At 42.7% G+C, this 24550-nt stretch overlaps 1 protein-coding gene across 1 annotated transcript; it reads right to left on the bottom strand.

Moving 5' to 3' along the window:
* Positions 1–5408: 5408 nt before the first annotated feature.
* Positions 5409–23440, bottom strand: TM7SF3 (transmembrane 7 superfamily member 3). Its single transcript, XM_057427819.1, has 12 exons — positions 23303–23440; positions 17519–17673; positions 15638–15788; positions 15059–15179; positions 14108–14279; positions 12285–12462; positions 10910–10996; positions 10386–10466; positions 9502–9654; positions 8067–8164; positions 7525–7687; positions 5409–7056 (listed from the first exon to the last, which is right to left on the bottom strand). Exons 1-12 carry the CDS (start codon positions 23370–23372, stop codon positions 6794–6796), a joined length of 1692 nt encoding a protein of 563 aa, XP_057283802.1. The 5' UTR covers positions 23373–23440; the 3' UTR covers positions 5409–6793.
* Between the last annotated feature and the right edge of the window lie 1110 nt (positions 23441–24550).

Genomic DNA, 24550 nt, shown 5'->3' with positions numbered 1-24550 from the left:
AACTGATGGCCCTGCTTTCGTACAGAATTATGTTTACTAGGATCCCTTTGTAGATACCAAGGTGCGAGTTACATTGGCTTCAAAAGTTTTCATGTTATTTTGCAAACATTAAGCATTAAAAGCACTTTTTCGATTAAGACTTTCTAAAGCTCCTGTTTGAGTGTAAAACATGCACTTTTTCTCTCTGGAGACACTGATATCCAAGTGTCTCATGCTGATAGGCAGTTAAATTGGCTGACAGAACAACTGTGCTGGTCACAGTATGACAGGTTGCGTGCAATGACAGTGGAAGAATGAGACGGGAGAACTACGGAAATGATTAAGTCAGAAGTGAAGTTATGTGGTGGAGGAGTCAATTTTAACATGACACCTTTACCAACCTTTTTGACACCATGCTGTCGGCAACACTTAAGCTCTGGAAGCAGCATCTGCCATGAGAGACCAAAAGAAGAAAACGCAAGAGCCCAGCTGTAGGTGCTGGGAAGCTGCCAGCCCTCTGCACAACTGTTACAGGAGCAGTGGCTCAGAGGGAAGCCATTTAACACAGTGTGCAAACAAAACCACCTCATTGCTGTCCTAGAAAGATCCGCATGCTCTCCCACGCATATTGATCCCCAAACCAGCACCAAGGAACCAGCGCCTGTTATGACTGTTTAAAGTGGTCAGGTAGGTTCTCTATGATGTCAACAGAAGACCTCTTGCTAAACTTACCTTTCCAGAACCCCATGGTGTGCAGGGAGAACCACACGTGGCACACAGCTGTTTGACACCACATGCACATACCTGCTAAAGGTGTAGGTGACTCAGCCTCACCTTTTTGTGATGCAGTTGATTTTCACGCCGATGACAGTAGAACAGACTAAACAAAACTGCTCAGCTTCCACATGCTAAAGTGTGCTGCAAAATAAAACATGCTCTGTTTCAGTGACTGTATGAGAAAAGATACTGATGCTCCTGCTGCCTGCCAGCACCTTCCCTCCCTAGGCTTGCTCTGATGCAGCAGTGTGCCTGTTGGAGCCAGTGTGGTCACAGCTTTGTATTAGAGAACATCATGGAATCACAGGCTGGTTCAGGTCAGAAGGGACCTTAAAGACAATCTAGTTCCAACCTCCCTGCCATGGGCAGGGACACTTCCCACTAGACCAATAACCTCATTACTTCCCAAGTTTAGAAAAAGACTTCATCTGACATTTAGAAGGAGAAAACCTTAAACAGCTGCTCAGCGTGGAAGGAAACATTTCCCAGTTCCAGTCTTGAAAAAAGTACATGCTGGCAACACTCCTCAGACACAAGCTAGAGAACAGTGGCACAAGGGAGACAAGCAGCACTCCAGCTGCAGTTCCTGTCTGTTGCCCAAAGGTGAAGCTTCACCTTTTCCTAAAGAACAGCAGAATGAATTGTTTCCATATGGCATTGCAAACCTTAAAAAACATATTTGAGGACAGCTATTTCAGCAGTGAAAAGCATTACATAGATTTTCAGCAGTTGAGTTGTTGGAAGCCTGAACAACACAGCACATGAATTGGTGCAGGGTGACCAGTGTCTTCGTTCTTCCAATACTACACTCAGGAACATAGTAAACAACTCCAGTGAATCACCATCTGCAGCTCATTAAATTACTGGCTGGGCAAACAGCACCTGCCTCCTACGATATACTCCAGCCGTGGTTCTTTCTGCTTCCTGCATATGGCTTTCCCCCAGAGCATTCAGTATCGAGAGGTTAATCCAGCTTGTTTTGAGCTCATCAGACAACAATCTATCGTTACACCAGAAGGCTCTAAAGAAATGCAGAAAAACGCAAGGAGTGCTTTTCCTGACAAGACAGGCTTGTGAAAAGCCAGTTCTGAAGCAGGCCGGCAAGTTGTACACAGCCACTCCCTCTCACCCCCAGAATGAGCTGATTTATTGCTGTGTTGTGAAGTTGCCCTCCCCCAGCATGCATAGAAGGCTAAAGCCTTGCACACGCCAACAGGAGACAGCTGTCTGCCTACAGACAAAGTATGGTATAAACAAGTTTCTGGTTGAACAAGCAGAAAAGGTATTGGAGCTCTCATTTCTAGAGAAAAATAAAGCACCAAAGATGTGGGATGGGACAACCAAACCAAGTGAATATCAACTACAATTCAAATGAATAGGCAGGGATATATCCATGCACCTCAGCCACCGAGTCAGAACGCAGACCTGGCGCTTACAATGCTTGTCTTCCATAGGGTATTTACATACTGGAAGCTCCATGCTTCCCATTCTGACTGTTCACTGGCTAAACCAACCAGAAATCAAGGTTGTAATAAAGCCCCCCACAAGTCCCACCACAAAGATCACATGCAAACCTACATCACGCTGCTGCCAGCTCTTAAGGAAGAGAGATTGAAAGCTCCAAGGCTTAGTGAAAAATGCACATGTTGATTTTTCAGTTTTCAAATAAAGGAGGACAAGGACAAGGCAAGGACAACGCCAGCATGAAAGCTGAAGAGCCTTGCAGGGGTGAGAAGCGTGAGTGAAAACACACAGAATGCAGGTGGTGGGAAGGCTGTTTTCACACATGTTCCAGGTTGGAGCAGTGGACAGATACAGAGGGGAACACAGAAATCCTTGAAGCTTCATTTATCTCTTTTACTATTGCAAAGAAAAGCAAAGGCTGGGAAAGAGTAAGCTGGCACTAGTTCAGGGAAACAGGAAGATGTCATGGGTGAGCAATAGCTACAAGATCTTCAGTGCTGAAGGATGATTTTGGGGGCTTAACCCAGCCTGTCGCCTTGACACAACAAGCCAGAACATACACCTCACACTTCAGGGTTAGGAGCAGAAGTGTGCTGAGACAGTCCTCTAGAAATTAAAGAAATAAATACACCCTCCTGAAGAGTTACTGACGTTTGTGACATTTAGTAACAGGATTTTGGTCCTCAAGCAGTTTTAAACTGAACCTCGCTTTATCCTCCTTTTAGTTTTCCAGTTGCTTGGGACGGTTTCATACAGTTTTGGCAACGGCAAAATGCCTCAGACACAGGAAAACAAGACCAGCTTGAAATCAAGGCACTGGGCAAGCTAGGCCGTGCTGCAGTCTCTCTGGCAGCAATACCAAAACTATGGCAGACAGTTACTGTACTTGACAGGACTGAGTTTGGGTTTCAGACTAGCACCCCACAAAGTTTGCATTCTGCTCAGGTTTCCCCAAGCCAGGCTTGCAGCCCCAAGTGGCAATGGTGTTAAGCCAACACAACATTTTACTCAGAAGCCTCTATCACAGAGTTTTATATAACACCCAGCAGTTGGGCCCCCAAAATGGTTTGAGTTCTTTATAACCTGACACATGCAACATTCCTACCAACCAGTTAAGAAGATCTAATGACAACTACTAATACCTTTTCTTCTTACCAAGCATTAGCAGAGTAGACTGTTGGACTGGGAGCTCTACATCACGCTGTTCCTCCCCATAAGGAAAGCCACTTGCACAGGACACAACCGCCGAGATGACAAAGGAACATTTATTTTACGGGCCCCCTTCTATAATTTCCCATAACCTGCTCCCAAATCAGTTTGTCTTCCTCTTCACCAAAGTACATCAACGGAAAGCCTGAGCTGTTTCTACTTTCAGTCATACTTTCTGACCACTTGGAGAAGCAGGCAGGCAAGCTGCCTGACATTTGTAGCGCTCCATGAAGCGGTAGTCAGGTTAGGTTTGTGGTTTTAAAGTGAGGAAGTAGAGACAAGAACAAAGGAAGATCTGTTTGTTTGAGAAGATCGGTGTCCTAGAGTTCACTTGTGCCATAGCTTGTTTAACCGCTAGGAGAAATCAGCATAGGTGTGAGAGCAAAGGGAGGGGGAAAAGGGCTTCTCCTGCAGATTTGGAGCAGGACCGAAACGCATGCAGATCCAGGAAAGCTCAACAAGGAGCTAAGACAAATACCACAATGTGATCATTGCACATTACTACAATGCACCAAAGACTGCAGAAGACTCATTGAAGTAAGTGTGCTGGAATCATCTTGGCAGAAGAATTCTCTACAGCAGCAGAAAATAGCCCAGAGCATAGTCCAGAAAGCTTCAGTTTACAGGAAGCTTCAAACCACTGCCTAGAAGGACACAGAGTACCCAGGAGCAGTAGACAGTATTATTTTAAGCTAGCAAAATTGCAAAGTAACTGTGCAAAATTTAGCACACCTAACACAGCAAGGCAGTAAATGCTTCCCATGAGAGACTTGGCACTCCAAAGAGAGGCATAGCAGGGTAGGATCCAGTTTTCATTTTGCAACTGCCTCAGAGGGTACATAAAGAGCAACTTGAAAATTATCCCTTCAAAACCCCAGTGGATCAGTTTGTGTATTCTGATTATTACCACTGTTACCTACTATGGCATACAGAATATGGAAGAAAATTCCCATACTGTCTCTGAGCAGTCTAAGAGAAAGCAAATCTCTGAGTCAGGATTTTAGAGAGAGTCCAAAGCTCCCTTCTGCCGTAGACTTCCTACATGATCTTGCAGACTAGTTTCCAGTCAAGAAGTGGATGACCACCATTCCTTTGTTCCCTAGAACCTCCTCTGACAAAGCTGTAAGAAAAAGCCTCTTCGGACGATGCACTTCCTCACTAGCTTCGCACAGAACATAACCCCTCTCCAGCCTCTAGGTGTCACTGCAACTACATTAAGTCCTTATAACAGGTCAGCTAAGGTTCCTCCCTCCCCTACCCCCCCATCCCTTGAGACCAAGAAGTTTTTCCAAAACAAACTATCCCTACAATACCCAAGACAGAACCTAAGTTGTAAAAGCATCTTTGAATTCAAAGAGACCCCATTAGTACCAATATTCTTTCAAAAGACATCTTTATTATAAAAGATATAGAAAATTAAACTTGTTTCTTGCACAATATTAATCACAGCAGTTATAAAAAGACCAAGGTAAACATGTTTAAGAGCATTTGTATACCAAATAAGTGTTTGTTATTTGCCATCAAATACAGCAAAGACATGCTTCGTGTCAGTGCAGCAAGGGCAGTCAGCAAGCATCAGCCTGCCAGAGGCTAGGGAAAGAGCCCTCACGGGCCACAACAGCACAGCAAAGCAAGACACAAACGGCAGGATCTCCGCCTTGCTCTACTGTTTGAGGCAGATGTTCTAGCTCCAAGCAATCATGGGATTTGTCTCTCTACACATCAGATGCGCTCAGTCACCTCTTACTATGCCATTAAGCTTTCATTCCTTAAATGAAAAGCGCAGGTAAGTAGAGTCATTTTAAAGCCATTAATTCCTTCCTATTGCCAGGGTGCCTTAACTTCCACCTAAGTTCCCAAATAAAGCTCTTTTTCCAGTTTCCTTACATACTTATACCAAGAATTTAAAGTGATGGCCAAGAACCTGAGTTGCCACCATGAGGGTATTCATTCATGAGGGTATTCATTCAGGTAGAACAGCCATCCACCTTCAGACAGAAAGGACCATGAACTTTGCTGCTCACACTAGAAGTACAAAGATAGAAGGAAGAAGAGATATCTTAACCTATACCAAGGTACAGGACACAAGACTTCAACCAACCATCATTTAATGCATGACAGATCACCACGTAAACAGTGACCATGAAGACCAGGATTTGGTATGGTGGGCAAAGGCAGGTAAAACCAAGGACAGCCTCAGGACTGCTTGTGCATTTATGTGAGCCAAAACCACAATGCTCCAGTCTGCATTTTGAATATGGCTGTTTGGTTTGGTTTTAAGGAAGTCAGTAAAACCACCACACAATATCACAACCATCCACCCTTATCCATTTTTATACTACATTCCACTTCGGACAGATGCAATCCAAAATGGTAAGGAACACAGTCAGTATGGATCCTGGTCAGGATTTTGCTAGCTGGATGCTGGTTTTCATCCCTTAACAGCAGAATTAAAAGATATATTGATTAAAAATAAAAATAGTGTTTCAATCAATTCCAGGGGAAAAAACCCAAACCAGAACTGCTGTTGGCTACAAAGAGCTTATTTAGCTTTTCCTTTTATGACAGCACCATCAAAAAAAGAAAATATACCAGAGCAGAAAAAAGACAAAAGCTATTCAGAAAGCAAACAAGGAGGCAAACCTCTTGCGTCCTCTTAACAGTCATCTCTACACAGATGACCAGCTTCCTACAGAACCAGCTGAAAGAAAGTCTTCTTGTCTCAGATCAGGTCCACTTCCTGAGCCCCAGTGTGCACATTTACAACAGTTAATTCAGTGCAGTTTAAATTCAAGTCACTCAGTTTAGCTTGCAAAGTACAGTAACACTTCTTGGAAACAACTGTGTTTGCAGCCACACATTCTGTACCTATATTAGGTGGTGATACTTCAGTCCCTGCTAGAAGAACTTCTGTGTACAGTCCTCATCTTTCATGCCTCGCAATTTGAGAGACTGTCCACTTTAAGGAGCCAGTTAGGAAGTATTTCAGCAGTGGTTTTCCACACTGTAAGATAAGAACCAGAACTCTACCGGTTGCTTTCTAAGAGTTGTTTTGTATTTCCCATACCTAAACATCAAACTAGATCACCACAGGATAAATACCTGTACTTGACCATTAGTACAAGATTCTGCAGCTAGACATACACGTTATAGCAGGCTGAGTGGGCCATTGAGGAAAGAGTCACAAAACAGCATGTAGTGTACCGATAGATAACTTTTCTTCCAGGTTGGGCAAATACGATCATCATTAAATTAAGCAGGGCAAACTGGCAGTGGTAATCCTGCATCACTGCCTGGTTTGCTGATGATCACTCATGTTGCCATTTCTAGATTCTTCCTCTACTCCCACTAGTTATTTGGCAGGTTACAGAAGCAAAGGAGTTCTCTCCCCAGCTGGCTGCTCTTTCTGAAAAAACTCTTTGATATGCAGCAGCTTGTTATGGATCCTCTCTCTCAGGGGAGGGATATGATGGCTAGGGTCTAAGACATTCGTGCTTCTGCGTTCCCTTTCCCGCTTCCAGGCAAGATAGGGGTGTGGTGGGAAGGGCACTTCACTTCTCTCTCGGCGAAGCTGCACAGTTATTCCGCTGAGGGCCAGCATTGTCCACACTGAGAGGATAATGAAGTCTGAAAAAGAGAAACAAAACAGATTCCTGTATCAAAGCAGAAAACTCCTTCCTTTCCCAATCACAAACACTGAACAAATTTAGTGACAGAATGAAGTATTGTCTCTGCAGCCTCACATGCTTAGAGTTAACTCCATGCAAAGGGGATCACACATGGAGCAAGATGTGCCTGTTCAGTCACCACATTAGGCCTTTTGTCTGCCCATCCCACAAACTCACCAGCAAGGTCCAAGCCCAAGAAGCACCTTTCGCAAGGGCCTCTGTCACATAACACCTGCTGGAAGGTTGTGGCCTTGGAGTGTATTCGAGTATTTCTTTTGCAGGACTAGATTTTATCATTAGGGAGTTAAACCTTATACTGTACTTATTTTGTTCTTCTCTTATTCCTTCCTATCCTCAATTATCGTTTACAATAGAACCACAGAGGCAGTGCTTTTTCTTTAAAAAAAGTTTTCAGAGCTGTACTCACCATTTGTTTGAAAAGGCACATTGGTGTAAGCTCTGCTGAAGTAATCATTGAGGACCTTTCTGAGCAGGTCTAAGGTGATGTAAGCGAGGCTTGTGTAGACGTAACAAGCAATAGCTAAGATCACTGCATAAGAGCCTACTATTCCAGAGGCCAGTATGTTCAGCTAGAGGGGAAGAAAAAACACAGCTTCAGGAGACTGATAAACACTCTTTAGTCCCCCACCTCATTAAGGCAGTAACTGGTACCAGTTCTTCTACTGGAAGCTGGCTGCACACACCTGTTCAACAGACATCCTTTTAAGACAGCAGAAGTCGACTAAATGCTAGCATTAGCAGATGTTATATGCAACACTGCAGAGAGTAATTCCTTTGATTACGGACCACTTAGCACAAGTAGGGCTGAAAAGAAACTCCCCAGAGCTGGTCCTGTGCTGACTTCATGAAGCTGTATTAAGTTTTCTATCCATATCTTGCAGGACTACATTTTGCATTAATAAGTCTGACAGCCTCCCTCCCTTTAAGGTGACAGTGCAGATTACTTACAATTCTTGGACAGCCAACAAAAAGCACTGGAATCAGCAAGGCTACAGAAGAAAAGGTCACCCAGAATACCACATTGTCACGGAAGACCCTGTAGTCTCCTGCAAAGACATCACATTCCACATGTAATTTACTAGTTAGCAAAAAACTTCCTTTTGTGCAAGTGGTTGGGGTGAGCTCTCCCCTCCCCCAACAGCCCAAATTTTGTACAATCAAAAATATCCAGAGTAGTGTTGAACAGCTCACCTTTTGAGCTCAAGTGAAGAAGTTGTTTAAGGTGCACTGTAACAGTTACTCAAAACAAGAACAGAAAAAGACTACTCTAGTTGAGTATAGGCCCTGTACCCTCAGTTTGGACAGCAGACCATGTCCATGAAACAAAGATTTTTTTTTTTTTTATGAGGTGTATGTTACTCATCTGGTAAGAATAAAAAGTGCCAGAGTATTTCTGCCCAATAAGAAGCCATTTTGTTAATTAAAGCCATATAGGTTTAGGATATGAAAAGTTGCATCTATGTATATTTTACTCTAGTATGGTGCAAGTGCAGCCATGACAACAACACAGTGCAACAAATTCTTTTTGATTTAGGAAGAGTAATGAAGTCACTCAAACACTACTTTGCTCTCTCTGCTTTCTAAGGCCTAACCTTTTCTAAACTGACCCCCAGCTGACCCCACTGTTTTGCTTTAATGAAGACCAACCAGGGACTGCATGGATTATCACAGAATTGAGGCTTAAGTCAAACACAAATGACTAAAGAAAAATAGTCCCGCTGAGGGATCTTAAGTAGAAGACTACTGATGTTTAAAATGGACAAAGTGTGGCTGATGCTGTGGTGCCCCCCGAGGGATTTCAGCTCAGCAGCCTCACTTGCTTTTAAGCTATTAGGCTATTGTCCTCTCAAAGTCATTCTGAAGACCTTAACATTGTCAATCCAGCTGCAAATACAGATTTGACTCCTAGAGTGCAATGGTCCCAGAGCCTTGCACTGTATTATGGTGAAAGGTAACAGCAAGAGTTCCTAAATCCATACTGCCTTTACATCTGAAGCCTCTAAGTTAAGACTGCAGATTTTCTGATGTGACTTGCTCTGGATAGGAAATAGACAGCAAGTGCATGCTTGGAACAGAGCTGGTGGCACTGACTGCTGCGATGGCATACAGCTTATGTAGAAAGGGCCTCAGCAAGTTCTCCACAGAATAAGCAGATTCCTTTCCCCACTAGTGCAGATTCTGTAAGTAGTTTTAATTACAGCACACCTGAACAAAGGCTTCAGGTATGTCACTATTCCTTCCATCACTGGAAAGGGAAAGTTAAACATCATACTAAGATAAACCAGAGCAGCACTCATTTTAGAGGCTTGCAATGTCCCTGTAATACAGCAGGAATACATCACTCCATAGCCAGCACTTTGCAGCAGAGTATTTCAGTGCATACCTAGTGGGGTAAAGAAGACTGTTGATGAAAAGAGAAATCCCAGCACAAGTCCAATAATAAACATGCAGAGTATGATCGAGCCAAATCTCCACCAGCTCACGACCAAGAGGAGCCCTCCAACAATTCCAGCTACTGCTGTCAAAATAAGACGCACTGAAAAACAAAAGGGGAAATTCCAAAACTCTGAAAACTCGTTATTGCAATACTGTATCCAGCAGCTTTACTTACATTTTTTATTGTTACCTAATGAAAACTTTCTGAATACAGCCAAGAGTATCAGTATTTGCCTCATGCATATTCCACTTAGACTCCAGTCTGCAATTGAGAATGGACCACTGGAAGAGCAGTAAAGGGCTGGAATAAAAGGCTTGCTACTATCTGCATTATTAGTACCTTCAATTCTCAGGGCAGTTAAGGTTGCAACTGCTAAGGCACATGTATCAAAAAGGTAACTATGAGGCAGGACACAGACAAAAAGAACTAATTGTTGCTGATCTATAAAACCGGGTACAACCCTTCTACTTGTTTTACAGATGAAATCTGTATTTGATCAGAAACTGAGGCCCACCCATTATAAAAAAAAAAGTAGAAAGGAAGTGTGTTGCAAATTTCCAGGATTTCTAAAAACCTGGATCTTCCTTGGCTAGATACTGAAATTTGTCTTTTACAGTTGCAGCTATATTAATTAATTCTGCTGTTGGAAGCAAAAGTTACTCTGTTGCACATTCAGCTATTGTGGTAATCACAGCTCAGTTCAAGTACTCAGACACCACTCTGCTATCCTTCCTAAGGCTAGCCAACAACAAGCACAACTGAGATTTTACTTAAGAGATTCATAATACTACTTCTGGAAGGGTATCGGGTATCCTAAAACATCTACTCACCATCATAATCAAGGCCAGTTACTCGTGTGATGAATACAAAGAAGAAGAAGGCTGTGAATATGAAGCCCATGAAGAATAAGTCTAGAGAAGAAGGAAAAAGACTTAGGATACTGTCATAATACTTCATACCAAACCCACTTCAGTACATCTTCAAATATCTTGGAAGTTACAACAGGGAAGGAACATATCAGTTCCTTTTGTGCTTCCCAGACACTGACAGCCAGACAACACTTTGATCTGGAAAGCAGTGTCCTCAAGCTCTTCAGTCAAAAATTATGTATTTATATCTATGTTGCCCAGCATTCACCTTAATTCCACATTTCTGTTCCCTGCGTAACAGGAACTTCTTGCTCATCTGTGCTTAAAAGACCTGATCCTGTAAAAGCCAAGCAGTGGACCTAATTGACATGTAATAACTATCAATGGAATCTTAGTAATAACACCACCATTCTAAGTTACAGCAAAAATCAGTTATGAAATTCCAATCAGACTTCTGAAAAGAGGAAAAAACAAGTATTCAGTACCTGTTTTCCAGAACCTGTGTCCAAAAAAGCAAGTGAAAAGACCAAGAACAGCAAAAGTAGTAAAGAATACTTTGGTAGAGAGTTTACCTAAAAGGAGAAAGAAAGGGTTACTAGAGCATCCTACCTGGTAGTCCCCACAGTGAGACTAAGGTATGGTCAGTTTGCTGTAACTGACAGCTTTGTATCTGCAAGTCCTTCAGACACACCATGTGAGCAGATCTGTAATGGCTGAACTACCAGTTATCTTGACTGGATCTCCAACAGAATATTGAAGTAGTTCTAAACTACTTTACCCTTATTCAGAAGATTGACATATCTGTAACAATTAGTTAAGTAGCTCTAACTTGCTGATTAAGATACAGATACAGCTTTACCTGAAAATTATCTGCTCAGCTTAAAAAAAAATAAAATAAAGGTACATCCAATCACCTTAAAAAATCAGTGCCACAGGAGTAGTGACCCAGGCAGCAGCTCTAGTCTTTATCACTGCAGCCTTCAACATGATCCCCACTTAATATATTTTTCATGCAAGAGAAAGGACCATCATCACCCTAGCACAACTCACCTGTCTCCTAGGTGAAATTCTTAATATTACTTAAACTATTTGAAAAAATAAACCATATTTTCCTAGTTCTCCAAATTACATAAGAGAGGTTTAGCCTAGATAATCTCATGTCGTCATAAGACAGTTGCGTATTACAGTGTATAAGGAAGTAAACATGAAAGCACATCTTTCTTTATGCACCATATTCTACCCATATATTTAGCCCTACTGTAGTCATAATGGGAATGGCAGCTTTACTCTTTTTCTGCTCAGATTCTATCATTATATAACCTTGTACAAAGTAGCATGACTTTGGGGTCATTCCACTATTGCTGATATTATTTTTATGTTTATTTTAGGTGACCACCTCCTTTCAAAATATTTGTAGGTTACTGATTCCTGATAGCACTAGCACAGTTAAACAGAAAATAAATATCAGACTGGATCCTAATCTAGTTCATATTTTATTAGCCTAGTTTTACATACAGAATCTGTAGTCCTACAAATCATTTAACATTATGTATCCGGTTCAGATGGAAAAAGCTAGACTAGCGCTAAAGAACTGAAAGTTATATATTGTCAAGCCACAATATTAAACCTCCATTAAGTTAAACCTTCAATTGCTAATGCTCTTCTTACTCTTATTTCATCATCCTAGAATTTCTCCTCAATCAACAAGTAAACTCCATCATAAAGTAACAAAATATATCCAGTGTAAAACAAAATGCTTCTTCACACATTTAAAAAAATAATCTCAAAAAGGACCATTCAGCATTTTGGAGCACAATAAGCCTGAGACGAGTTGGCAAGGATATACAAATCCCAACTTACTAAGAGAAGAGCAGCTATCCACTAGGTCAGCAAAGCTGCAGGCATATGTATGCACAGGTATGTATGCAGCAGAAGTATTCCAAAGAGGATCCCATACTATGACGTTGTAGATCACACCTTGTCCAGGAAGTGAGGAAAAGTAGATATTGGTCTTGTCATCAGTTGTTAGTGTAAGCATCTGGAACAGTAAAGCATATTTTTAATTGCAATGAACTGCTTGTCACTGTTACCGATAGCATGTTGATGTGTTCATACAGCTGAGGCAATACTCAGCAGCTCAAGGAAGACTATCTCTCCAAGAACTCCAGGCAAGAGTTCTCCTATTCTGAACCCCCTCAATTAAATTGAAGCATTAAAGGCTCACAGGACTGACTGCATTTCTTCCAGCATTACTACAGTTTCTTATGGGGGACAAGACTCTCCCACTCATATGTTTTGCTCCTCCCTATTTGAGGACACAGCTTGGGTTCCCTGCCAGTCTACTAACTCAGGTGTCGTGGTTTAAACCCAGTCAGGTATTCGTTCGCTCACTTCCCCCCCTTTCTTGCCCTCCCCCTGCTCCCGGAGGGACGGAGAGGAGAACTGAAAAGAATGCAACTCCCACGGGTTGAGATAAGAACAGTTTAGTAACCAAGGTATAACACAAATCACTACTGCTACCACCAATGATAATAATGCTAAAGGAAATAACAAGGGAAGAGAATACAACACCTCACCACCCACTGACCGATAACTCGCCCCCAAGCCCGACCAAGCTCCGACCGATACCTCCTCCAACCCTGCAGTCTCCCAGCCCTTCCGGCTAACTCCCAGTTACATCCTGGGCATGACGTGCTGTGGTATGGAATACCTCTTTGGTCAGTTTGGGTCAGGTGTCCTGTCTCTGCTTCCTCCTGGCTTCCCCTCCCCCCTGGCAGAGCATGAGGCTCACAAAGTCCTTGGCCAAACCAAAACATCGCTATCAGCTCTGTTCCCGAGCTGAAAGTCAAAACACTGCACTACACCAGCTACCAAGAAGGAGAAAAATGACTGCTACTGCTGAACCCAGGACACCAGGTCTGGCCTCAGAAGCTCGCCAGGCTGCTGTTCTACTCACTAGCAAAACCAGGCAGGTCATCACCACTGAGTCCCTGCTCCATCCCTTCCAATCTCTTTGCTGGAGAGCAGGTAAACATGTAGTAAGTGTTTGCTCTCACGTATCAGATCTCTTTATGCCACTCCAAATGGCACTCATCTGTATTCCAGTTTCACTCTATTCTCCACCCCTGTTCTCTTCATAGCATTGCCTGCTCAACCCTCAACATCTGAGGATGCCAGACACCAGCGTCTATCAGGCACCACAGGAGATTACCCGTCTTTGTCAGAATTGGCTCTACTCCTGGATTTACAGGCACTCAGTAGCAGTACAGCTATAGGCAAGCTGGCTTTTAACATCACTGAAAGAGCACTGTGACTAAAGCAGTATACAGCAAGCAAGAAGACACTCCCATAAAAGCTGGTTTCATTGAGAAAAGGGTGTAAGACATAGAAACATCTCAGACTAGTCAAATGATGTCTACCTAATAGAGTCCATTGCAAGATGTCTCAATTCTGCCACACTTGGGGCTCTGCTAACTATCCACCTCTATGTCGAAAGAGTGGTTGCCATTTTGCATGCAAGACTTGCTGTATACTTCCTAGCCAGAAGTCCCAGATACAAGTAAGAAGCCTGAAGCATCAGCAGCTTGTTTATGTCACCACTTAAGGAACAGAAGCACAGGGGAGAAGAAAACATGAAGTAGTGTCACTGCCACATGCTTCAGACACCAGTGCTTCAGACTTACTTTAATGCCATTGGCTTTGATACTTCGCACCTCGGACATCTTCCGTATGTGGCTCATGAGTACCATCTCAGAAAGATCATTCTCTGGTAAGAAATACTGGTAGACATCATAGTGCAGCCGCCATCTGGAGTTCTGACCAGTCCCTGAATCACAGGATGGTGGGTTTGCTCCTCTGCAATTAAAGAGATCAGCTACATGCCAATCACAAGCCCCCAGATCTTAAGATTAGTCTTCAGAAGTTACCTGGCTGAGATGGCAGCATGTCTTCTACTCTTTAGAAGTTCACACTAGCAGCTAATTCAAAGTCAGACTGTAAATGCTTGCAAGCACAGACTACAGCAGTGTTATGCAGAAGCACTCTGATAGAGGTACTGTCTACGCTGGTACCTGCCTTTACATGTACAGAGGCTTCCTAAAGTTGTCATAAGGAACCAGCACAAGAGTCCCAAGAGGTGACAACAATCAAAGATCACAACATCACTGTTTGGTTTTCCATGCATATTAAATATACAAACAGCTCTGAACACAGCTTTCCCATTCCCTGCCTATCACCTGAGACACCAGGCACCATTCAGGAAAAAATGCTTTATAACTTGAAGTCAAAATGTTAGACAAAACTCTAGGTCATTATCAGACCTCAGTACCAGTAAAGGAATGAAACTGGCTAGAATACGCAATTGCTTCTTAAACAGATTAAGTCATAATGAGGAATGGGAAGATCCAGTATTTGCTGACTGCTTGCATATCTGAAGTTGAATAGTCATTTCCACAAGATGCAGCTCTCAACTATCTCTTTCATGTATTATCTCTCCTCCTCCTCATTTACCTCTCAGTTTGTTGCAGCAAACAAGATTCTTGCCAGCAGCTGGATAGTCAGCCTTTTCAGCAGAATCTTGTTTTATGATCTTGGCCAAATAAGGTCTTGCTCAGTGCACTCAGTTTTTCACACACCTGTTATATCCCAAGTTTGCAGGGGCAAACTTGATGTGTGTATCAACCAATGTATAGTCTAGGTAAATATTTGGATCCACTTCCAAGTCAAACTCTAGATTGCAGCCTCCAGGAATAGGATCTAAAACACAGAAAAGATAACTGTAGTAGTTGTTACTTCCCCCTTAGATGCATGAAAAAATAAAAATTAAAAAATTTAAAGAAAAAGAAAAATAAATCAAAGACCTCAGCAATGGAGGTACTTGCTGGCATAACCTGCTTGCCGAGCACATAAAATTATCAACTTCTAGTCCTGCCAACAGCACAAGTGGCGTCACTGCAGTCTAAGCTAGGTCCTGATGCATACACAACAGTTTTCTATTCTAAGGCTGAAGTCATGACAAGACCATACAGTACTTCCTTATACACAAGTCAATTCTGTAGTGAGTGATACTAAACTTTTTCAGACCATTTCAAAAGAATTTCTGGCATCTCCATCACACATTTGCATCATGTAAAGGTGTTCATTTGAGGTGTTCATTTCACAGTTAGCTTGCAATAAGCAGAGGTGGTATCCCTTACAGAGTAATAAGAACATACCTTTCTCCATATAGGGAATAGAGATAGCTGTGCTGAGCACCTGGCTAGCATCCAGAGACCGAAGGTACCATGTACATACGGTCTGCTGAGGCCGAAGGATGGAAACCAGTCCTTTGTCAACTCCAGTTCCTGAGCTGTTCACAGATGGATTCTGGACAGAAACAAATGCTATAACCAAGCAGTTCTTCTTGAAAAGATTTCTACCACAACCTGACCTATTGTACAGGAGTCACATTCCTGCCACAAACCCACAGGGCATGTATTTCAGTGCCAGTGACCACAGATGAGGCACTCAGTCTTCAGCTAGCTGATAAAAGGAAGATGGAAAAAAGGGAGTGGCCTCTGACACCACACACTGCCTAGCTCAGGCTCAAAAACCCAAGTGATAAATTGGTACTACTAAAGGGTTGATAATCACAGGCAAGTTGTGGAGAAACTAGCTAGTTGAAGTCTACTGCTGCACAGCAATGGACTGAACACTAGAAGTGTAAAGGGACTGGAATATCCCCCACAAAAAGCGAGGTACATTCTGGGAAGTGCAGAAGCCCTTCACTCTCTCCACCAGAATGAAGATGACTGTATGACAGCTGGCTTATTACTAGCCATGCCAGACAAGGCCAGTTCAGCTACTGACCCAATCCCCACCATCACCAACCCTTCTAGAACCAGGGGTCTTGAAAAAAGATGGGGCAGTATCACACTCACACAGCTGAACAAATAACTGACCTGCAGTCAAATCTGTTTTTCAGCATGGAAAATGTGCTTTTGACCAAGAAGGCCACACTCATCTGAGGCAACACTGTAAGGAAGCACTTTGGACCTGGCAGACTTTATGGTCTGGCTTAGCTTCGTATTTCTAGAGGCAGGGCAGTCCTAAGAGCAGTATAGCCATATTTATGCATCGTTGCCCTTGGCTTGGTAAGGTCAACTGCAAGGAAGCTCTGTATTGGCAGCAGAAGATTCTGCCAGTGGTAATCAAAGACTGAAGAGGTGTAACAGTAATGCCTTAACCCTGTAATCCTGGTTATTTCATCAGTACAAAGATGACTGAGCTGGGTGACTTGTATTACAGGTTATCTATCTCCTGAGCTTCCCAGGATACTTCTTGGCACTCAATATATTCTCATTTGGATAAACCTGATAGAGAGCAGGAAACTGGATGGCAGTTGTCAGGTCTCTGTCTACCACCTTCAGCTTAGTCTACATTCTGCTCAAACAAAAGCTAGAGCCTCACAGCACTATAAAAAAATCCCACTATGTTAGATGATTGCATCCCAGTAATGATGGGACAAACTGAGGCTAGTGTATAGCAGTAAGAATGCGTCTATTGTTGGCTAGAAGTAACAGCCTTCATTGGAGCACTATAGACTAATTTTTCCATGTGCCACCAAAGGAGAATCAGATTCAGGACAAAAAGCTGGAGTAACAAGACATCCTATCTGTAGTGGCTAGATCCAAGCCACAAACAACAGACTAATAAACATCCCAAAGCAATCATGTTTAGTGTATGAGGTATCTAACAAATAGTTCTCACAGAATATTATGTACCTTGTTTTTCATTTTACAAGCTAACGGATAGTAGTCAGCAGTCATATGTCAAAAGCACCATTTCCACCAAGAACAAAAAGCCTTGAAAGATTTTCAAGCCAGCTCTGAAATTCCTTTAGCATTTGTCATCCAAAATAGCAGCTATGATATACAAGAAAGGATTTCTGAAGCCAAAATAATACTCTCCAAGAGTCATGCAGGTATTAAGATAGTATTATTTTATATTAGTATTATTTATACAGCTTCAGTTCTATATTCCTACATATACCAAGGCCAACTCCTTTGGTAAAAGAAAAGTAGCACTTAAGAACAGAAGTGACACTTTTACCATACCTTATCAAAGGATATCACCACATTGCTTTGCTGGGCATGTACTTGAAAAATGACAACAGTCACATTGCTTGCAATGTTCCTGATTACAGCTTCCACTGGATTGCTCTGGTTAAGTAGCACATTTCTGAATTTTCCCAAGGACAGCTCAAGAAGACCTGTAGAACAAAAAAAAAAAAAACAACAAAAAAAAAGACACTTTTTTGTCCAGAGAGAAGCAATTACTAAGGGAAGTCTGACAGCTTCCAGTAACCCAGTAATTAATCTGATTAATTTTTGCAAGACACAACCAAGACAATTTCTTCTTATGATGAGCATAACCCCATGATCCACCACCATTTTCATTTAAAGAGAACCATGTGACCTAGGACATAAGCCTCTCTGAGAATCAGCTTTGGCTTGTCATTCAAGTCATGCTAGAATGCCAATTTTCTCTACATGCTGGGCTCTTGAGGGACAAGGGATATCAGAGGAAGAAAGAGAAGCAGCTGTATAGAATCCACAAGATTCTCTTGGTGGTGGTTAGCAGGAGACTAGATGTTTATAAAGCACGCACAATGCCTTTCAGGTTTTTTTGCCAAAATTCCTCTGTTTGCATACACTGTAGCCCAGCAAACCTAAAACTTATCAAGCCTAAACACATACACAGCACTTCCTCAATAAAGTTGCCTCTTCCAGTGTAAAGAGTTGATAGGGTTGAGTACTCCAGCAGAAGCAGAGAGTAATCAACAGCACCCTCCTTATACACTGTTGCTGATGATTCAGATCATCCAGGAAAAGAAAAGGATATAGTTATATCATCTGAATCAATAGCCAGTACTCTAACTCCTTTCCAGTTGTCTGTCCTCCCCCTTCCTCCCCCACCTCTTGTCTGCCAAGAACTGGCATCTTTGGCCAGCTTCTTTGCCTGTTGATACGTAGCTAGAAATGAGCTCCTATCCTCATGCCTCCCCCACTCACCTCACAGTGGAGGAAAAAACTAACACTTCTCATCTTGCCAACTTCAGCCTCTACATGCCACCCCAAAAATTCAATCAACACTAGGACAGCATCACCAATAAAACCCCAGCTGAAATATGGGGATCATATGCCATCTAGGAGTTAAAAATATTCTGTTTTTCAGTTCCATCATCTGCAGTTTGTGTTAAGGTAGAAAAAGTTTCTACTCAAAGTTTTCAAACAGTAATTAATGTAAAATTAGAGCTACAAAAAAGCTTTATGCATTCTTCAGAAATAGAGTACCCCTTCAGGTTATCCTCCCCTTCACAAGACCTCTGCTGTCCTTAGATCTTAAGTCTACTAGAAGTGCAACGAGCAGTATGAATACTAAAGAAAAGAATTCAAAAGACAGACTATACATCTATGCACTTAGAAATTTTAATTGAAAGCTTAAAATGCAATAAAATATTTTTCTTTGATCTTTAAGAACTTGAGCACAGTTTCCTGAACCACAGATATTCACATGTAGACGTTTTTAAGGAAAAAAAAAAAAAAACAAAAACAGAAAAGCTGAAACCATATACATCCTCTCTATGCTCTACATCAAGGGCAGCAGGGGAAAAACTGCACTGGTCTGTCTTATTTCTCACTTCCACTCTGTACTTATACCCAGAGGCCTTGAACACGAGAACAGATTCATCAGCAAGACATGCAGCTACTACTGCAACACGATCATGAGACTCTAAATGTCAGAGGCCCTCTGGTAAATTAAAGTATAGTGTTCTACACTGCTTTACTGTTTGCATAACTGCTTCTAAAACAGTGCATGTGATATACATTTTAAACTAAAGTCTGGACAGAACAGAACAGGCTCATAGTGAAGAACAAGAATGCCCACATCCATCTGACAGGTCTTTTCAGCTTGTTGCTCACAGGCTCCTTGAACTACACTTCTAACCAAACTTGAAAGACGACTAAAAGGAGAGTTCACAAGAACTGCAGAGTAGATTCTAAGAAATTTGCTATAAAAGCAACTGCTACATGGCCATAAACCTTTCCAGCGTTCTCTTTTTCTGTCATTTGAACATCTGCCCTGGAGCACCACTAGTACAGACAAAGAGCTTGGAGAACAACTAATGATTCGTCAGGCCTACCTCCAGTGCAAGTTCTCAGACAGGCATTAGACTACCTGAGCCATACAGAGTTCAGTGTTATCAAAGATGCTCTGGAAGACAGATTCTAAGACCCCCATGAACACATGGTGCCAACCACAGCATGCAAGCTGCTTCTTTGGGCAAGCTTGATCAAACTGAAGGTAGCACATCAAATAGGACTGCAGGTTCAGCAGCACATGCAGCAAAGATAACACCACCACAGAAGTGAAGTAATTGACCTAGTAAGTCTGCAATGGAGCCAGAAAGAAAATCCAAGCATCCCAACTTCTTTTATTGTTTCACTTGCTTCAAGGAGTTAAGGGCTGGAAAACACCTCATCAGATGCCAGGCTATCACCTCTTCCTTGCCTTGCAGGGAGAAGCATGATGGTCACTGCACATCAGAGTAGTTTTGGGTTAGATACAAGACAGGAATCCTCACCATTACAGGGATCATCAACTGAAAACACACTTAAAGGAAGTCAACACTGCTGAAACTAAGCAAGAGCAGAGCAAAGATGGAGTGCTGAGCATGTATTACTTCATATACTAGTAGCAATACAAGAACAGGAACACAGATAATCCAGCATATAAAAGAACTGATGAAAAGAGGTGGGCAGCCCACTCTGCCACTCCTCATATCTTTTCTCCCACATGAAGGGCAAAACCAGTAAAGAGAGCAAAGGAATGAAAACTCTCAGAGTTCCTTTGAGATCAAACCCCCTTATTCATAACTCCAAGTAACAAGGTAGTTGACTTCAGAGACAACATTTATCATCCCTTTGCTGTGACATGCACCTTCCCCAACAAGCAATACCCAGCTTTAACCATTTCCATTCTGCTGATTCAATGCCAAGCTCAGTTCATTTGATGCTTGAAGTCATATTTCCAACTCCAATAGTCAAGTGCCACTCCCCATCACCAATAAACAGTTAACCACACAAGGTCCATGATGACACCTAGCAGTCCAATTTCCATTAAGAAACACAACTGAAGAAATACCACTGCTGCTCATATAGGAAGAGTATTTACCTACAGAGTCATGCTCAATCATTATGCTTGCCTCAGATAAAGAAGTTCTCCATAGTCAGGGGAAACACATTTCTACTCTGTGACAACCAATTGTCAATGGGTATGCAGAATAAGGTTATGTAAGATTTAAGAGGCAAGAACCTTCCAGCATAGGGAGTATGCAAACAAGTAGTCACATGAAGACATTTAATGGAGATGAAATGCAAGCTCAGACTCAAAACTAGTTTGAATAGGGAAAACATGAGTATAGTTACTTAACAGAATAAAGCCAGCAGCCATACTGTATCAGACCTGCAAGGCCACATATATATGGGCACATGGCAGAGTCCTGCTACAAGGTCTCTGTGTCTTTTCACAGTAGTAGAACCCCAAATAAAGACTTTACCGACCCTAAAAGAAACAAGATTTACGTAAGCTTCTAAATTTTAATTGCATGTGAACTGAGACTCATGTTATTAGGACAGTTTGATGCATGAAGTAGATAGGGCCACAGAATTTGTCTTGTTATCAACTGCACCGCTCCCACACCAGAAGACTCTTCATCACGCTAGAAGCCATGAGGTCTACAGTCTCAGAAGAAAGGGAAGAAGCACCAGTCTCACCTGCTTACAGTTTTACTAATCCACTTCGACTATCAGCCAGAGCACACAAGACCTGGCCTCAGTCATATTGCTGGTACTGCTGATTAAGAAGTAATTTGCACATCTGGGCAGTAGAGCATCAAGATGCAAGTGCCCAGCTGACCAATACATACAGGCAGCTAAACAGCTTTGCATGAACCTCTTATTTTAAAATTTTGTCTTTGGATAGACTAAACAGCTAGCACTAATTAAGTTCATCCAGATAAGCTCCCTTTGCAAAAGGGAGCTCAATCCCAATTACCCTGTAAATTTGCTTTAGTTTTTCCAACACTGAGCAATCTGGTTTAGATGTAGCAAACAAGGCCAAGTGCATTCCTATTGCATAAATGTGGAGCTCCCTGGAAGGTAACAAACATGATACACAACACTTTTGCACAAATACTAAGTCTGAAGCAGCCCATCAAAACCCCAGAGAGGTAATATAGGCCATCATGCACAGATTTTACTTATCTGCACATTTAAAATGAAGGAGGATCTAGTATTAGGACACAGCAGTGCCCATCCCTGCAAACCACTGGATAACCACAAGACAAGTTCAAATAAGTGAACCATTAAGCAAGTGTCCTCACTTAAAGGGCCTAATAATAGCTGTTCCTACACAAATTACACAGCTTAGTAGCCTTTCAGGAGGAAAATACTTTCACCCTCCACCCTCGAATCTACAAGGAAATACAGCAATAGGCTCCTTCAAGGTAGAGCAGTTAGCTCCATCCCATATTCATTCTGCCTTTTAACATACTGTAACAAACTACAAATAAAGACATGACCCATTTTCAATCAAGTCCAGGAGACAAACTGCTTGTCACCATCTTTTAGCATAAACATTAAGACCCAAGAACACCGAGCCTCCATTCTCAGACTTGCTTGCCACCATCAGCAGCCAAGCCTAAGAGCCTAAGTCCTACAGGAAGCAGGGACCCGGTTCTCCTATAAGATCTTGGGCATGAGACTCTGGGTGGGGGAGAAAGAGAAGTCTTCCACACTCGAGACTGGTTCCAAACACTGTTCTGCAGCTTTGCAAAGTATCCCAAGAGTAGATTTTTTCCTTTTGGTCAATTAAGCTTCATTAAAGGCAAGTTTAAAAATAAAGAAAACTGTAAGACGAGGAGGCTTACATCAGCCCTAACATAAAGGACTGCTTGCTTATCTCTAAGTTATCACTGAAAGGAAACCAATTATTTTTTTCCTTCATTTGAACAGATAAGAATTTAACTAGAAAAAAGTAAGCAACTCCTAAATCTTCACAAGCTAAACTCTTTATAGTACACTTACCTCTGGACACCTATTTTAGTCACATGCAGGTACATGGGAATTGCCAGAAAAGCCCATGTCAAATAAAGTCAAATTACATCGGCATGGACAAAAAGTAATTTTAAGAATCGAGATCCAAATTCTAGGGGCAGGAGGAAGGAGAAAATGCTTATTTCCTTAGTTTTATACTGGCAGTGGTTTCCAGCCCACAATTCACTGGGTGCTAGGACCCAACATGTGGTTTAAAAAATATATAAAAATCCCACTATTAACCATATTCCCTTTCTCATATACATTCATGAGTAAAGAATGCCACCTTGTTTCTTTAACAGAAACACAGCGCTACACCGGACTCATCAGCCTGTACCGTATCTCTGCAACGGCCCAGGTCCCTGTATATCCATGTAAGAGCTAAAGTAATGGTGCTCGTACCGATTAAGGTAGGAAAAAAAGAGGGGTAATGTCCCCGTACCCGCAAAGATGACGATAAGAATGAATATAACGAACTCTCTCCAGCTCTCCAGACAGCTGCGTCGTCGCTTTGATCTTCTCTCCCTCAACCCTCCAGACAGCTGCAGGTCGACCCACTACCGCCTGCAACACCCCTCAGAAGACTCTACAGACCCTTCTTCACAACAACCCCTTTCTCCTCCACCCCGCTAGACCTCCACTCGCCGCAAAAACTCACTCTCCCCGCTCGAACCCGCGCTCCGCCAGCCCTTCGGCCGCTTAATGGCCGCCACGGCCCGCCCCCCCCCACGCCGCGCTTACCTGAGGCATCACCATAGCGGAAGACCCCCAGGAGCCCATAGAGCACCACGGAGCAAAAAGGGAGCCTCATGGCGCTGAGAAAGGAACGGGAGAGTGGGGTGTGAGCCAGCCCAGACGGTTAGGAGGGGCTTGAGCCGGGCAGGCCCTGAGAGGCGGCGCAGCGCAAACGCCGGCTCAGCACCGCCCCACAGGACCCACCCGGCGGAGGCCATTCCCATCACCCTCTCACCCACCTCAGCGCTGAGGTAACGACCCCAGCTGCCGTCCTCGACGGCTCTTACCCTCCCAAGCCGCGTCCGCCGGCTGTGTGTACTTGTAAGCGCATACAAGTGGCTTAAGAAAGTGTCCAGGTCGAGGTGGGGAGGGTTGGATTTTAAAATGGTTATTTATTAATTTTTAAAGCAGCTGCCATTTGGTTTTGCCTCATAAGCGGCAGTGAGAAACGCTGCTAACCCTCAGGGATTCTCAGGCGCGTGTTCAAGGCGTCTCTGGCTGCAAAGGTGATTCATGAGCACATGGTAGGAGGAAACAGAAGGCAAATTAAAAATACCTCTTTTTGAGGGTGTGTTTTCACTTTGTTATTTGGGCCTCACGAGTTTGCATCATAACCTAGGCTCTAAAACCGATCGCCCCATTGCGTTTATTCTTTCTGCAGCTTGCTTTGGTTTCCAGTTGAAGGGAAAAAGGAAGCTGTCCGTCTGGCATAAGAACACAGCAATGGGTGCTGCTCCATGTTTGTAGCTGTTCCATATACATAGGTGCACTTCCTCCTGGCTTTGCCTGCCATGCTCAGGATCCTGATCTCCATTACGTTATCTGGTGTGCTGAAGTTACTTGTGTTCTGCTGAATGAGGTTCCTGTAATTCAAAATCCATGAGATATTAAAATCCTGTTAAATTTAGTGTTTGCCACTGCCATAGTTGAGCTGAGACCTCATCCGCTCTTTACTCACAGCTCGGCATCCAAACTGCTCACCCTCGGCTTTCATAGACAAGCAGCACCTGCAACAGGCTTGGCTTACAAGTGAGGCTTTGATACAATAAGCCTCACTTATTCCAGGCTTAGTCCAGCATCTATCCCATTTGTGGAAACCCAAGAACCTTTTGACTTCAACAGTAGTTGTAAACACCTTAAAAACATGCAGTAAGTTTGGTAGAGTGCAGTAGTTTGTGACTTGGCTTTTTAATGGAGGAGCAATAAGGAACCCACATTCATAAGAAGCACAGAATAGTTTGGGTTGGAAAAGAC

Source organism: Pezoporus wallicus, unplaced genomic scaffold (assembly GCF_028554395.1).
Source record: "Pezoporus wallicus isolate ANWC-B61680 ecotype Strahan unplaced genomic scaffold, APGP_CSIRO_Pwel_v1 scaffold_3294, whole genome shotgun sequence".
Taxonomy (NCBI): domain Eukaryota; kingdom Metazoa; phylum Chordata; class Aves; order Psittaciformes; family Psittacidae; genus Pezoporus; species Pezoporus wallicus.
This window is presented reverse-complemented; position numbering and strand designations above follow the sequence as displayed.